At 50.8% G+C, this 16,778-nt stretch overlaps 4 protein-coding genes across 4 annotated transcripts; all 4 read right to left on the reverse strand.

The window, feature by feature from the left end:
* Positions 1 to 3,150: 3,150 nt before the first annotated feature.
* On the reverse strand, positions 3,151 to 3,504 carry N7515_002377 (uncharacterized protein; the record flags this gene model as incomplete). The annotated part of the gene is made up of 2 exons (XM_056663121.1): positions 3,151 to 3,268; positions 3,440 to 3,504. The coding sequence occupies 2 exons, from the start codon at positions 3,502 to 3,504 to the stop codon at positions 3,151 to 3,153; spliced, it is 183 nt and encodes a 60-aa protein (XP_056525234.1).
* Positions 3,505 to 4,090: 586 nt separating this feature from the next.
* On the reverse strand, positions 4,091 to 9,138 carry N7515_002378 (uncharacterized protein; the record flags this gene model as incomplete). Its single annotated transcript, XM_056663122.1, has 3 exons — positions 4,091 to 4,714; positions 4,767 to 7,377; positions 7,430 to 9,138. 3 exons carry the CDS (start codon positions 9,136 to 9,138, stop codon positions 4,091 to 4,093), a joined length of 4,944 nt encoding a protein of 1,647 aa, XP_056525235.1.
* A 3,406-nt stretch (positions 9,139 to 12,544) lies between these two features.
* N7515_002379 (60S ribosomal protein uL11) lies at positions 12,545 to 13,234 on the reverse strand (the record flags this gene model as incomplete). The annotated part of the gene is made up of 4 exons (XM_056663123.1): positions 12,545 to 12,558; positions 12,612 to 13,057; positions 13,138 to 13,171; positions 13,231 to 13,234. The coding sequence occupies 4 exons, from the start codon at positions 13,232 to 13,234 to the stop codon at positions 12,545 to 12,547; spliced, it is 498 nt and encodes a 165-aa protein (XP_056525236.1).
* A 480-nt stretch (positions 13,235 to 13,714) lies between these two features.
* Positions 13,715 to 16,357, reverse strand: sec23 (GTPase-activating protein SEC23; the record flags this gene model as incomplete). Its single annotated transcript, XM_056663124.1, has 7 exons — positions 13,715 to 13,739; positions 13,792 to 13,985; positions 14,043 to 15,140; positions 15,194 to 15,667; positions 15,722 to 16,016; positions 16,075 to 16,205; positions 16,265 to 16,357. The coding sequence occupies 7 exons, from the start codon at positions 16,355 to 16,357 to the stop codon at positions 13,715 to 13,717; spliced, it is 2,310 nt and encodes a 769-aa protein (XP_056525237.1).
* Between the last annotated feature and the right edge of the window lie 421 nt (positions 16,358 to 16,778).

The raw sequence follows: 16,778 nt of genomic DNA on the forward strand, positions 1-16,778 counted from the left end.
GTCGGTGTGCAGGGATCACCGTTGATCACGTAGTCCCGTGCACTCGAGTTTATCGGGTGGTCTAGTCTCGTACTCTTATGTTGTAGTTAGTAGGAGAAAGGGACAGCGGGGATAACAGAGATTGATAGGCCGAGAGGCTATCAGTTGTAGTATATATGTTAGAACAACAGAACAATAGAAGCCCCAATATCACAATTGACAAATAACGACCAAGTGAAAGCTCGGGGTACCGGCAAAAGTGGAGCGAACGGTCTCGCAGCTGCTTCCTGACTGTCGGGCCTGCCGCATGGCTTCGACAAGGCCCGAGCACTGCCCCTTTCTGACAGTCACGTGGCTCACAATATATTGTAGTATGGGCATTCGGGTCTCGATTGCTTCGATTACAGCAAGACTATAGAGAGACTATTATGTTTGTTGTATAGTTGTAAGACGATCTCCATTGTTCCAGGTCTCCATTATTGGTCATTAGCACCAGGATGTTTAGCTCTAGTAGCCCAAAAGGTCTTACCCGTCAGGCAATGGGTACATTTGTGACATGTTGCATCATCTAGAAGTATCAGAGTAACTGTACATGGTATACGACGGGAGTACAACTGATCCACCGACAGATAATACATAGTAGTGTTAAAAAGGGAAGACTAAGGACTCAATCCGTCCCCTCCCGGGGTTACAGTACAGCCAAGCTGTACATAGACTACGGAAGAAGTGATGCACTTGCATGGAGAAAAGGTGGATTAGAATTCTTATTTTGAATTTGAATTTGAATTTGGATATATTCCAAGGTCCAAGACACAGCCTAGGCCCTGATTGGTCGGCCACCATCTCGGGCTTCAGATTTCGGGGACCACTCCCATGGAGCCCGATCTGTGGGAAACCGTTTGGGCCTATGCTGTGACACGAGATGATGTACATTACTGTTTTAGCCCCTCAGACCGTCACACATCCACTTGAATTGACTTCCATGTTATCGACTTATGTCAATACCAACTACCCAGTACGTGTACCGGGTCCACCGTTGAACCTACCTGGGCACATCGACGGGAACCTGCTCCGTTGTATCGGTGATACGATCTGCACGTCCAGATGTTCTCAAACGTCAGCTTGAACCTTAGGTAGGAAAACAGTGAAGCGATTACAATCCGTTTAGAGAATGACATGAGTACGGGCCATCTGAAGGCCCCGCTCCACGACAACTTGAAGATCCCTAATTCTGAAGCTTCTAGAGCGAGGAGATGTGCAAGTCGCCAATTACTTCCATCCGATAGTTCCAGTGACAACGACCTAATTACTATATTCCCCGAATAGACCATATCAGAATCAATAAATAATGCCATGTAACCATGATCCAACTTAGGAAGGAGTCTGAAAATTGAGTACCCGACATACTAAATCCTGGGTGTGGCTTTTGGTTTGTCTGATCCTCATCACTATCACATCCCTGCAAATAATCAATTGGTCAGGTGTTTGCGGAAATAGGTACCGGACCGTAGAACCGGACACGTTTGGGTTCGAAAGGTTGTAAGTTAGCTCGTTGTTAGCGCCGGTAGCAGGAACATGTTTCCACGGGTGATTTTCGTTTCTCATAGCGAATTGCATACCTAATTGAGATATCGGAACTGATCTAACATACGATAAATTTCAAGGTTGAATAACTACAGTATTGTGTAACTATTTGAACTTCGTGAGGTGGTTAACTGCCTAACTATTTGATACAGTTAGCTATCTCTGCATCTGCATGACAACCTAATGATAGTCAAAAACAACCATCCATCTCCCCTTACCCAGTAATCCAGACAAAACCAGCAGATATCAAAAGAAACTCCTCGTAAATAGTAACAGCCACACTCATCCAGCGGCTAATCGACCGGTCCAACGCCTCAAATCGTCACCGGCGTACGCCACACCAGTCACATGGCCCCATAGCCGACACAGCCATCCTACACGATCCGGAGCCGGAGATACATTTATTTCATACATAGTTAGCAAGTGCCAAGCGGGGCCGATCAATATGACACCGCACATAGGCAGCCACAGGGCAGGATCCGGGTCAGGTCCGGCGTAGGGCTGGTGCCAGGTGAGTGCTTGTCGTATAAGCTGTTGCCTCTGGCAGGCGTTGCGAAGCGAGCGGGCTTACTTGACAACGGGTTGAGACAGGGCCGTTGATGCAAGGGAACGGCTGTTTGGTTTTGTTTCTTTTTCACGTTTTGATGAAGGGGTGACCCCGGGTTTGAGGGTGCGAGGGGGTATCCTTGTTGGTTTGAGAACCTTGGAAGTTTTGGGTTTTGCTGAAAAAGGGCTGAGTTTATGATTGTTGCCTGTAGGGCCATGAGGCTGTTTGACTTAATTAATTGAAGGGCTCATTTAGGGTTCTCGTGTTGATCATCGACGCCTTCATATGCATTGTACATCCTGATCTTCGTCGGCTAAACTATCCTAACTATAATTCTTCACGGACCATGTAGCTACTTGTCAGGCCTGATGTTTGGCTTTGACATTACTACATTTATCTAATCCTGTTGATGAGTCAGACTTCTCTTGATTCACCTTTGAGTAATACACATACCCCCGAAATTTCCAAACCAACACCCATCAGCCGAGACCAGACCCCGAAACCACGCACAAAACCATGTGGAAAACATGACTGGCAACCCGCAGACACGAAGCCGGATACGTGCATCTCCTATCTCCCCGCAAGGGGCACGAGCACTCTGATTCACGGGGTATTACTGCCATGCTGTATCGACCAGGAGTTACGTACATCAACGTGCACTGAAGCACGTAGTGTAGGGATGGACGTCTGAGCGAGGTTCATGAATCATCATTACCGGTCCATGTCGCTGTTTCAGTACGGTGGCCTGTGCTATGCGTAACGGGGCCGAAGGCGTGGCGTGGCGTGGGCTGCTTTTGAGCGCATATCCTGGTTCATCCTCTGTCACGCGTGAGTTTTCGGGGCTTTGAAGGCGTTGATCTAGACCTAGAGTTGGATTTAAGGTTATAACGGGCGCCTGGTGGGCCGTGGCTAAGAATCGGGATGTTGGTCTTTGGTCTCTGTGAACGGTAGACTTCGTAGGGAAGAGGGTGTTGTCGAACACGGAGCTGAGATAAAGATCAAGGAGATGTGTGACGCGGGAGATGATTGTTGGTAAGCGGTTACGTAGGTAGACGTGTGCTCAGACCCATCAGGGTAGGGTCTCGTTTCATACTGCCCTTGGTTGTCTTAGTGTTGACGAATGTCTTAGGTTGCGAGTGAGGGCTGGGACGGGCAAGCCTATTGGATGTTGAGATGATGTACAGATCAGCAACAGGGTTATAGGGGCTGCAGTCACATATGCCTTGGAGCATGGTGGAATTAGGGGCTTCCTGTCCAGGTAAGCAGCAGGTGCCAGGTCATATGCCCGATGAGACTGCACTGTTTCCACATACAGGGTATAGAGCGCACCATCTTCCAGAAAGCATTGACGGGTTCATGTTCGCCTTGATGATACAGAGCAGCGCTGCGATCATTGTGACGAGCCCGGGCAGGCTAGTGAAGGTGAGGCGGAGAATGAGCTACGTAGCAAGTGTTCACTCTCCGCGCTACGTAGCTTATTCTCCGGCCTCACCTTCCTTAGTCTGCCAGGCCTCGTCACACTGATCGCAGCGCTGCTCTGTATCATCGTAAAATGTCGCCGTACGTTGTTCAACTGAATTGCAAATCGTAGAGAAACCATGAAAACGGTGTAGGCCAACAGCACTGGACACATGCTGTGTGGTAGATTCCCTCTGCTGTTCAGTTTATTCAAGAGGAAGAGATCCAAAGCCTACATGTTCTCGAAACCGAGAATGCCCAAGTACAAATGAGAGAGGATAACGCCTGCCCAGGAGATCCGACAGGCTTTCTCTTTCGTATATGTCCCAATGTACTGATAAAACACCAAATGCAACAAGTTGTTTCAGTACAAAAATGGCCCAGCCCGAAACCTAGGGCTGAGCATAGCAGGGAAAACGTAAATGAGACCCAAACGCAAAGATGTAGAAAGAACAAAAAGCGAAGTAGGAAAAGGGACAAGAGGGGGAAAAAAACGCTCAAGGGGTATATTCGCAGTGCTCATCATAACCAGATATCGCCTTCTTCGCCGTTGACCCACTGCGCCCAAACAGCCTCATAAGCATTCTCCAAATCACGCACCCAGCGCGTTGTGTCAAAGAGTTTATTCTTATATCGGTCCTCGAACAGCATCTGTCGAATATCTACCAGCCGGCCATGGGATTGACCCTGACGACCAGGCTGCAGATCCAGACATAGACGAATAGCTTTACTCTCGTAGTCTTCGTCTGACGAGGCGATGAGATCTTCGCGGGCATGCTGCCCAGCTTCGGTATTGGGAAGCGCACTGCTGAGTATACTGCTCGCCATGCGCGAGCACATCTTGTATTTGTAGCGCGGTAGGGTGAGGAGCGGGGTGCCGCTCCAGAGAACGTCTGTAGCCGTCGTGTGGGCGTTGCATTCTGGCGTGTCAAGAAACAAGTCTAAGATTTTCGCTCGCGCGATATGTGTGTTCTTTGGGGCTACATCCGTGAAGATGATCCGGGATGCTATTTCTTCGCCGGCCCAGGCTTTGGCGGTGTCTCGGAGGTTTTGTTCGCCTGTGTCCGGGAAGCGGAGGAGCCAGAGAACAGCCTTGGGGACTCGCGCCAATATGCGCAGCCATGTTCGGAATGTCGTCGGTTCAATCTGGAAGCGGATTAGTAAGGTAAATCGAGGTGAGGAGGGGCCGTGAACTGACCTTGTATAACTGATTGAAATTTCCCAAGATGATGGTATCGTCACTCAGATTGGGGAACAGCTCTTTGCGCATCTTCCAACGCCGGATTTTCTCGTCTCCCCATGTGACGTGTTTTTCACTCGCATCCGGAGCACTCTGTCGGTGATCACAGCAGAAGAAGGTATCGCGGGTGAAAACAATCTTCTCTGCGTAAACCCAATCCTCGAGTTCCTCACCATTATCTGGTTCCAAGAGACGGTCTTCGATCCGTGTAGTGCGTCGTCCAGGACTCAGTGTCTCCGGTGGGATAGAGAGCTGGTCAGCCAGAATATAGTCGCACCACTCAGCACCGAGGGTGCCTGCGAAACCCATGAACGACATGTGAATAGGAGCCGGGCGTGCAGCGAATACCTCGTTACGAGCCCCCCGTGTGTAGCCATTCAAGTTCACCAAAATGTGGATGCCATCCGCAACAATCTGTTGAACCAATTGATCAACTGGCCACCCACTCGCATCGTGAAACACGGGAGCCTCTTTCTCAATTTGGTGACGATGCACTGATTTGTCGCTGGGCGTAGTAGCGTAACAATATGACTTGACCCGGGACTGATCATGCAATCCAAACACAGACTGCATCAAATGTGCAAGAGGATGGTTATTGAAGTCCGACGACACATAACCGACCCGGAGGTATGGAGCAGGCGGCGAAGGTGGGGGGAAGACGGTAGATGGAAGCCACGGCAGACGCAGAGTTGATGTCGAAATCCGTAGTCCATTGCGCTGAGAAATCTGACGGATTTGTTTCGCCGACAGGGGAGACGTAAAGGTATGGAAAGGCAAAACAGTAGGAGCGTTCGGCGCAGAAAGACCTCCAGGTAGTTGGGGTCGATGGTACTTGGAAGCAGGATAATCTTTGCCGTAGACATATCGATCTTGATACCACTGCCATGTAAGCGATCGGATAGCTCGCTCAATAAGCCGTACAATTCGAGACCCTTCCCATTTCTGTCCGGCCCATGACTCGAAGAGCTTCGCCAGAGAGATCTTTGAGTTAGAAGCAAATCGGGTAGACAAAGCGGGAGCTAATTGCAGGCACAATTGCTCCGCTGTGGTCCCAGACGATAATACGCCACGGCCCCAATACTCGCCTTCTTTGAGCTGTCGATCGACAATGTCAACTACCCGCTTGATCCACCCAGAGCCAACGTCCGTGATAAGTGAATCTCGAAGCTCCCCTTTATCGTCAACGTGCCATCGGTCGCGGAAGCCACGGGCGTTGGAAATGCCACCCCGGCCCACCCAGTTGCAGACAGAGTTCAAGGCATTGGCTAATCCGCAAACAGCCTCAGCGAACTCGGGGTTAACTTTGACAGCACGTCTGTAGTAGACAATGGCATCGTTGACCTTGCCACTATCCTTGACGGCATTTGCCAAGTTTGCCAGGGCGATGTCGAAATTGCCATCACAAAGAACCGCCTGTTCGTACATTTTGATGGCAGCATGAAGCTGTCCAATGTCTTTAAGCAGGCTGCCGAGGTTGGTATAGAGATGGGCATGTCGCGAGTCGAGCTGTAGGCCATAATTGTAATATGCCAGGGCCAAGGATATCCCACTTCCAGGCACAACGCCTGGAACGTCAGGATGCTGAGTCTCCCCATTCGGACGTACCAAGCCTCTCGCGGGACGATTATTTTGAATACCAGCCAGTAGGATACCCACATTATTGGCGGTGGATGGGCTAGGTTGCAAGGAAAGAGAAAGATAATAGAGAGCCAAAATCTCGCGGACACCAGGAGAAGAAGACCTTGGTGCTCCTGACGAGGCCCCGTTGGACATGCCATCCTGGTAAATTTTCGCCAGCGAAAGAAGGGCATTGCTGGTGGTGGAAGTGGCTGCATTGCGAGAGATACCCTCGGTGACGAATTGGAGACCCGGCGGCATGCCAGCTGCTGGGAAAACGAGACGGGCTGTCTTCAGCGCTCTGTCGGGATAAAGTAGAATACTCTCTTGGGACTCATGCTCTGTTTGCGGGTATCCATTGCTCGATGCGCCAGAGAAGGCAGCGAAAATTTGTTTGATGATACTTTGAATGCCATGGCGCCTCCGACCGGCAGCGATAAGAACTGCGTCCTCGAAGGCGGCGGCGGCACCTGCATTGTCACCAAGAGCATAGAGCATGTTACCTTTTGCATGAACCAAAGCAAGCATTCTCCCGTTCTCTGCACCTGGGATTGCATATCCACTGCTTGCGAACCCAAGGGGCTTGACATCCGGTGAGCGGGGCTCAGTCCCTTGGGTTCGTCCCATGTCATCATCATACTCGAAAGAGGCTTTGTCGTACATGCACACATCAGACACGTTGCTCTCGGCATCACTTTCGGTTTCGCTGGCGAGTTCATCCGTCTTGAAACAATCGCCATCTTTTGGATGACGAAGTGCACTCTGAACAAAATCAATGATATTGACGGCTTCCTTGCATCGATGGCCATTGCAGAGTAATCCAATCAGGTGTTCAACAGCCTCGAAGAAACTCGGCCGTAGTTTCACAGCGCGCAGCCAATGTTGCGACGCCTCCTCTCGGCGATCGAGTGCCAAAAGGGTGGCTGCGAGGTTAGAGATAGCTTCCACATGTCTAGTCTCGTTAGTATCTGATCATGACACAAAAATGAAAGATGAAAACTCACGTCGGGTCACGGGCTATGATCCTGTTGTTCCATCGCAAGGCCTTGTGATAATCACCTAAGCCATAGGCTAAGCAGCCGCCAAGAAGCATTCCATCGATCCACTCCCAATGGCTTTCCCCACACAGATGGGACAACATGTCCAACGCAGACGCGGCATTAGACATGGGCGAGCCTTCATTAAACAAAGAGCCACGAGCCCTGGTAAAAGGGGACACGCCCACAGAGTAGCCCGTGTCTCGCACTCCAAGCATGTGAGTGTCTGAGCCTCTGTTATGGGCGAACTGGTTTAGGGAGGGGCGGCGTGTCTGGGGACGGGAAAGAAGTGTAGGATGTGTCGGGTCATTCGACCGATGACTGCCCATGACATGGGCTTTCTGGCGTTGCAGGTCATATTGACTTGATGGGTAACTGTTGTGGCGGGTGAGATCAGGAGCAGGGGCTTGTGAAAAGTCCAGGCCCGGTTGCCGTGGGGGCTTGGGGTATATGCTCGGTTTTAAGAATCGGGGATGGCTCTCAGCAGTGCCATTGGAGGCGCTGTTGCGCCGGGCCTGATGGATAGTTGCGAGGAGGTCAACGTAGACACCATGAGCCCAAGACAGGACTTTCTCCTTGAATTCCGTGTTGACTGCTACCGCGGGGCCCGGAGGTTGTTGGAATCCATGCACGGGTGGATGAGCTGACCAAGCATTTGACTCGGTGACTAGTGGCTGCGGCGGAAAGTTTGACGGAGGACGATTGGCACGGGTGTGGAAAGGGAGTTGATCAGAGTGGCGCGGTGGAAACTGAGGTTTCATCAAAGGGTCCTGCGTAGGTAGGCCAGGCATAGAGTGGCCCCATGCAGGTCCCTGCTCGGAGGGGCCGCCTAGGGGAACCTGGGCTTGGTTGAAGACGGGCTGGTTAAGGTCATAAAGCGGTTGCGTGGGCTGCTTTCCAAAGAGTGTAGGAGTATCGAAACGCGCATCACGGAATGCAGCAGGGCGATATGGAATATACACTCCATCTGGCCAATATGGACCGAAAGGCCCTGTGCCCGCGGACGCGGTGGGTCCCGAGTACGACTGGAGGGTTGCAGGCAAGACCGTGGGCACGTACTGCCCGTTTTGCAATATAACCCGCTGGGATCCCTGTGGTGGCAGATTTTGGTTCAACATCGAGTCCACTCCAGGCGGGTAGTTGACTGGACGGACCCAGCTCGTTCCATTTGCATCTTGCACAACTTCTCCAGATAATGCATTGCCTGCGGAGTCATTCTTGAAGACTGGAGGGAAGTTCATTTGCTTGGTGGCTGTCTGATCCATCATGGACTTCCAGCTATCAGACTGCATCCCCGGTTGCGGGGAAATAAACTGGCCTGATTCCATCGGTGACACCAAGATGTGCTTGGATGCTGGTAGTTGGACGGTATCGCCAAGGGTACCATCGTACCCAGCAGCCAGAGTTCCGTTGGGGGTTTTCCTCCTCAGCGTATGTTCCGCGATATTTGCGCTGGATCTGGAACCGGGGCCATCGCGGGGATCGAGACGTTGGACGGGATGGGGTAATTGGAGGCGTGATCGTGATGTCGGATTAAAGAAGGGTTTTGAGGGGTCATGAGGAAGGGCGAGATTTGGGTCGTTGGCATCGTAAATGGAGTGATTGTGGGATTCGGTGGGATGGTGTATGCGGTGGTGCGGTTGGACCGATGGAAATGGAGCGACGGTCGGAAACATCTTTTCTTCTCTTGATCCAAGGACGGGGATCGGAATACCTCGAGGCCGACCAGCGACAAGGGGGGTAACCGAGAAAGGCTCAAACGGGTCGATGGAGTAAATATTCAAGTAGCATCCTTGAACCGTTTCCTACACCTCATTATGTGAAGCCAGTCGACGCCAATTTGGATGAAGTTCAGCCAGTGGCTTCAGTTGCGGGTAACAAAAGTTGAATTTAGGATATCGTCATCGAGCAAGTGGAAGAATGTGTAATGAGGTAGAAGTAGGGGGAAGATCCAAAGAAAAGGGGAGATCTGAGATGCAAGGGAGAGAGCAAAAAGGTGTAGAATGTCCAGCTCACGATGCTGGTGTCCGAGACGGTCGGCCAATAAAACAGGATCTTGGCAGTGCGAGGGGGGTGGAGCGTTGGATCGATGGGATCAGGGGTGATATCAGATTGATTTATGTACGGAGTACACAGTACGGAGTAGATTGTACACAGTATTGGGGATGTGAGAAATTTAGAGAGGTTCACAGAGAGAAGGAGATCGACTTGAGAAGAACAAAGCTGAAGGTCTGAAAGGTGGACACGGTAGCAGTGGGTGGATTCAGGTGGGGGGGAAAGAGAATGGGGAAGATGTGAATATAAGAGGAAAGTCAAAGGTACAACATACTCTGCGTTTGCTACGATACATAACGATTATCTCTATCGCTCTATTAACTGCGTTCTACATAGTAGCAGTACATTAGCCCACGATATACTGTGTACACTGCAAACTGCAATTCCTCTGAAATGTGAAATGTAAAATGTAAAAAACTAGACCATATTCCTATCTCCACTTGGCCCACTCGATCCAACGGCTGAACCCTCTGGAACTCAGAAAAGCTGTGGAGTCATTGGTTCCATCGCGGCGACTAAATGGATCGGTGACGCCCCGAGTCCCGTTCGGTGAAGTTGGCTGAACCTTCCTTTTGTTTTTTGATTGTCACAACTTCTCTGCGTATATCACACTGTAGAGCCGCCGTGCAGGCGTGCACACTTCTGCTCTGTTCCTTCCTGCCAGACCCATTTTCCGCCGCCTCATCTCATCTCTCCGATCATTGCCTATCTGGGATAATTCTGGGGTTGCTCACCAGCATACCCAGTACTCCGTACAATCCCTGCAGTTCTTAGCTTTTGGCTATTCTTTTTTTTCCTTTTTTTATTGAACCTACTTTGATTCGATATGCAATACTCTCTACATCGTACATTGACTGTTTCCAGGGGCCATCGTACGCCTGATCTCCAACTTCCATCAGCATATCTACAACGTACAGCTCATTTTGCACATCCATACCTACATCTAAAAGACACGGTCGCACTGGGGAATATTCAAACCCACACCCTCTCAGACTTGTTCTTCCGTAAAGTTCCACGATCGCCCTGTCATAGGTCAGAGATCGACCAGTGTGTCGCATCCTTTCTTGGCTTCTTGGCCTGCACAACGTTCCTGTACAATTGCGGCTCGGGTGGTACAGCCACACCAGACTGATAATCAAGAGATGTCTAGACCAGATCAGTCCTTTGTCTCTGGGATCTGTAACAAAACTCCAGCAAAAAAAAGAAACACGAAGATCAGCAGTGTAAGAAAATGAAAATATCTAAATATCCCCACTTAGCATTCAACCCCCCATGCGATCCAAATATCACTTCACACTTGTTCCAAACCCGTCGACCAAACACAGCTCGTAGCAGAGCACATCATGGATCAGCCCCCACTTCGGTGTGGATGAGCCTGCATATCCTTTGATCACAACGGACGAGGATCATCGGTGGAGCACTTGAGTCCCTACCCGCTAAGATCAGTGCTAGGCATCAATCTCATGAGTCATTCTACATTTTTCCAACTACAACATACTAATTGTACATCGTTTATGTTATGTCTGTGACTGCGACATGGACATCTCCAGTAGCACTGGGTGAGCAATGAAACACACCCTTTTGAATCCCCATTCAAAGCCCTCGAATGGAAATTACATCTCTCGAATGGAGCTTACATCTCGTGGACGAATTTTCATTGGTGCGCCGGGGCCCGGAAGGATACGAGCTGGTTGGCTCGAGGGCCCCTGTTTCGTGTAGCGGCCGTTGCGATGTTTCAGACTGCAGAGGGGGGATCAAATGCATCACAGGGCTGGCTATTTACAGACTCGGTGTGACAGGTACTGTGTAGTAGGTTATCGTTTATGATAATGGTCAGTCCTCCATTGTATACTGTACTTGCAAAGATCATTGTCGTGGACGGACTTGGTCATTATGTAGGTTGGTGATATATATCTCCGCCTCATTTGACCACCGGGCTGTAATGTGCCTGAGTGACATGCCCGCATCTTACGGGAGGTATATATACACGTCCTCATTTGGTTAGAAAATGATGGGAAAAAGGCATTAGATTGGGAGGACGCTCGGTCTATCTATGTGGAAACCCCGATAAAACATTTGAATGTATCCATGAGATGGAACATCCATAGGAAGTTCTCGAGTAAGCAACCCAATACGACATTTCCGTCCCTGCCCCGTGTGCCAGAGAATGGAAGCTCAGCATCACGCTTCACAATAATCCTCCATCCTCCGGAACAAACGCATCCTTCAGCTTAGTGAGCGAATCTAATCGAACGATAACTATGGCCTGTACATTTGGACATACTGTATGCGTGCTGGCAGCCCGCATGCAAAGTGGTCTGGCTTGGTGTTGATACATTGTCCGCCGAAGTCTTCGGTGATACACCACTAGTGCAGGGCGTCGGTACATGGACATGTCAATATGAAAGTAGAACCTGTACTCAGGAATACGAAGTAAAGAAGTGGACCGATCAAATGTGCTGAATTGATAGCTAACTGAGCTACAGCCTACGAGGGCAGACAAATAGATAGCATCCGCGAAGAGATGTAGACCCGATGTATGGACCACTGTACCCACGGAGCAAGCTCCAAGGATACCGCGGTGAGTAATGGGACTGGTTTCCTCTTCCCCACTTAAAATAAGCCTATACCACGTTATGATATGATCAAACCCCGTAGGGAAAGAACAGTAAGGGCCAGAGTGTTGTGGGGGTTCCATCCAAAGACGGACTGTCGGCTGCGCCGGGCATAGCCTCCCAGTATGCTCCTCGCCATAGGGGAAGGCGAAGAGTATCATGAAAGGAAGTAGAACGCGAAAAAGAGAGGAATACAACCGGAGAGAACGAGAAAAGAACAGCGAGCCGATCAATTTGTTCAGGATACTCGCGAATTAGGAAAGGTATCATAGGTCATGACTCATGAATATTTTGTTGGTCTGGAAAACCATTCGTATTCTGCAACTAGCATCTCAGCATCTCAGCATTACGAGAGCACGCATTAGAAATCAGATAGGCCTCCTCTTTTTTTGAGCATTCAAGAGCGAATAATTTATTCCTCGGGAACTGCATACACTGTTAGCATTGAAGCGACCCTAGACAGTACTGGTGAAACTCACTGTCTATCTCGCCAGCCTTGACGTCGTCGGAGACATCCTTGGGGCTGCGGCCATCGACCTGGCAGCCGACGGAGAAAGCAGTACCGAGGATCTCAAGGACAACACCCTGGAGAGACTTGGCCATGGAGCGAGAGCGCATGGTGCGGGCAATCTCGATGATGTCATCCATAGGGATGGACTTGGAGTGCTTGATGTTCTTCTCCTTCTTGCGGTCACGGGGAGGCTCCTTGAGGGCCTTGATGACGAGGGAAGAAGCGGAGGGCACAACCGAGACGGCGGCCTGACGGTTCTGGATGGTCAGGCGGACGGTGACACGGAGACCCTTCCAGTCGCCAGTGTTCTTGGCGATGTCTTCACCAATCTTCTTGGGAGACAGACCGAGGGGACCGATCTTGGGGGCCAGGGCGGACTGAGCGCCGACCTCACCACCAGTCACACGCAGGTGGCTAAGAAACAACAATTGTTAGGGTTTTGATTGCGATATACTGCTGGAGCGAGTCCAACAAGCTGCAGAAATTTCACTTACATGATCTTCACCTCATTGGGATCGAACTTGGGAGCTGATCAGAGAGGTAATATTAGTCGCCATCTTGCATAAAGCCAAGTAGATGATACTTACGCATGGCGAGTGCGAAAGGTAGTCGATCTTCCTTGGTTGCCGAAGAGGATGGTTGGAGAAGGAGAAAGGAAAGGAGCAGAAAATTAACTTGAACACTCGCTCCGCTAGCGTGGCCCACACTTGCTCAACTAAGCGAGTGACTTAATCGGGACATAGGGTATGATTATCGCATCACGTGATATTAACAGCCCTTATCGAGATTGCAGACGCATGCCCGTTTCGGCAATTGATTTATGCTCCCGAGTCCCGCGGTCACAGCTCAAGCCCCACCACTACTCCGTACATGTAGAAGAGCTCCACCATTTTCTACTGTGTACAAAGAGGTACATGCTGCACAAGATTATGATCGGAATCTCCATATCATGGTATCAATCCATTCAATCTACTACTATATCGCGTCAAAGGAGTTAAAATCACCGCTAAAGATACACAAGACCCGAGGGTCGATGACAGACCGCCCTTTCATGGCCATTGTTCATCACGCCTAGCTGGTTCCAGATACAGCAAGTCTAAGATAGAGTTAGCATGGAAGTCTAGACTCAGTATGAAAGGACAGCTCACTTCATAAGATGGTCCATAAACGTCTGGAGTGACACGTCGTCAGTGAAGATTGTCTGCGATGAGACACCGCCACCGTAGCCGCCTGTGGTGTGAGTGGTAGACGGGTTCAGCTTAGACAGCAAGAAACGAGCCTGAGAACCACCGGCATCACACACAATGAAACGGGGTAGAGGGAAACGGTCGGCAATGAGATCCTAAATGGTTCGTCAGTGAGAAAAGCGCAATATATCTCAGGGACGGTCGAAACAAACCCTTGCGTCCTCCTTAGGTTGATCAAGGAGCATCTTGAGGTTCTCGTAGCCTTCTTGCTCATGGTATCCGGCCTTTCTCCATTCGGCGATGATCTCACCGTGGAAAATGAGGATGTGGAAGAAGGTATCGAGGAGGAGAATGTGGGCTGGCTGGATAGAAGCAGAGTCCAGCAGCACTGGTTGGGCACCTTCTTGCTCCAAAGAGTATGAGTCGAGAGTGGGTTGGATCATGACGAGAGAATCACCGGCATCCTCGTGGTTCAGAACATGGCGGTAGAAGGCAGTCTCATCGGGCGAGTTGTTGAACACCTGCAGGAACTGACTTCGGCGGAGATGGAACATGAACTGAGGATACAAGGTGAAGTTCTTTTCCAACCGGAATGAGGTCGGGTCATCCTTCCGGTAGTCGGCGAATCGGGAGCAAAGCCTGATCAACATGCGGTCAACCCAGCGCAGGACATCTGGGCCATCATCAACCTCCGCCTTGAACACTGCAATACGGGCCATAAGGACAGCGGCAGCCTCCTGATCGAAGGACTGCGCCAGTGTCGGGTCACCTGCTGGCCCGCTCAAGGGGCGGGCAGTGGTGGTTACCCGAAGGTGGTAATGCCCAGATGAATGCTGATAGTATGTCAAGAATTGCATCACACCCCGCTGAGGACCGGGCTGCACAGCAGCTGGACCACCCTGGTTGGCGATCTCGAAGTAAATACCGTAGCTGGAGGATGGGTCCATTCCACACATCTTCCACGCGCAGGTGTTGCCGATGCCGCACTCTGTCTCGCCAACGGAGCTCGATTTCTTGTTCAGGGAGATGGCGTGACCGATCAGACCAGTCACCTTCAATTCCTTAGTTGTGAGCACCTCAAGGGATGCATTGAAGCCCATCAAGAGATTATCATTAGCATCCTTGTCAAACACGCGCACGAACGATTGCTTGAACTGCGAGGACGTGAAGCTATCTGTCAGAAGCATGTGACCTCCAGTATAGTTAGAGAGGTTCTTCATTTCCAGCAGACCGACTTGATCGAGACAACCAGCGAAGATATCAACAATGTGGCCATTGTTGGCAGCGCGCTTGGCAAGGGCATCGTAGAACTAGTCTTCAGTTAGCAAGAAAACAAAATACGCCCGTGTCTTGAGAAACCTACCTTGACAGCCTTCTTGTAGTATTTGATATTGTCCCGGTCGATGTCGTGGTGCGAACGGATAGGCTCCTTCAGCTCAGGCGAAACAACGTGGCCGGGGCCTTCAGTGGCAGCACCACTAGTGAAGGTCATAATGCGGCCTCCGGCATTCTGGAAGGAGGTCTCAAGAAGACCGACGGCAACGCTGAGGGCAACACCGGTGCAGCGCAGAGGACGCTTGTCGTTGGCCACTGGCCAGGGATCACGCTGCAGCTGCTCGAGAACATTGGTGATCTGGAACTCAGCCTGCTGAACCGGCATGAGGAAACGAGCAGCCGGGCCAAGGGGAGGGCGGGCAGGCTGTTGCGGGGGAACACCGGGACGCACGCCGCCGGCCAGGCCCAGCATCTCTTGGACCTGCTTGGCAGTGTAGTCCTTGCCGCCTCTGAAAACGTATGACTTCGCGCACTCAGTGTATCCGAGTTCGTGAACTTGAGCCTATTTCATTGTTAACAACATGTCGCCTGCCGCGTCAAGATCCTGGTTCCCTACCATTGTACCGAAGGTAATCAAACCAACCAGCGCATTGGGCGGCAAAAGAGACAAGCTCATAATGAGCGAGTCTTTCACAGCCTGCAGGCTGTCCTCCTCCTGGCAGGTATCGACGACAAAGACGAAGATTGGGGGAGCGGGGGCCGGTCGTGCCAATTGGTACTCGATTGTCGTGCTTTGAGGGTGGAGTTCGGGCGGTATCGTGTTCTCCGTGATATCCTTGTAGTGCGGAGGGAGAGGATTACGCGACAAACAGAAGGGGCAGATCCAGATTCGTGCGCGGACATCGACAGTGCTATTCCATAGTTAGTTCATCTTGCCCGGGGTGTATATCAGAGTATCATGTTACGGACGCATATGGGTTGAGCACAGCTCGGCAGGGCTGCTTGCAAGTAACGGGCTCATATTGAAGCAATGGAGCATCGGGCTTTTCCTTTAGAGGGGTGTAGACGGCGGCAATGGGAACGACGAGGCGGGAGGCTTCCTATATCAAGTCTCAGTGGATGATGCGGTGGAGGTCAAAGAACGATCACAATCACGAACCATGCGAGTGCTCGGGAAGGTGTTCCAGCTGAGCCTGATACCATCGCGATCCTCCACATCACTCCATTGGTCCTTCAGCGCTTCGTAATCCATCTTGTTGACGGGTGTTGCGGTACTCGGTCCTGTGTTGACCAAGGGAGGGGGTATTGCGGATAGCCAGAAGTCGGGAAATAGGAACCTCGGCGTTTATTTACTCCAATAAACCAAGCAAGAGAGCCTCCCTGAGCATAACCCAATCACAAAAGACAGCAGAGTCCCCGTTAATAGCTAGGGATTGAATGAACGAGATGGAGGAGTATGTTGTGTGGAGGTCCGGTCCGCGAGTAAGGCCAGGTTGCAGCACAGTTGGTCTCTACCGCCTCCCGGACAAAAACATCATTAAAACTCGGCTCTTCCGCGGTTTCTCTTCTCTTTTTCTTTTCTTCAATTTCACGCCGACCTACAATATGTGCAAACATATTATTATCGACAACTTCCGTCATTCCATGGCAAAGTTGTCTACTCGTTGAGCGGA

The sequence above is a fragment of the Penicillium bovifimosum genome, assembly GCF_028826915.1.
Source record: "Penicillium bovifimosum strain IBT 22155 chromosome Unknown utg000002l_segment0_segment0, whole genome shotgun sequence".
NCBI lineage: Eukaryota > Fungi > Ascomycota > Eurotiomycetes > Eurotiales > Aspergillaceae > Penicillium > Penicillium bovifimosum.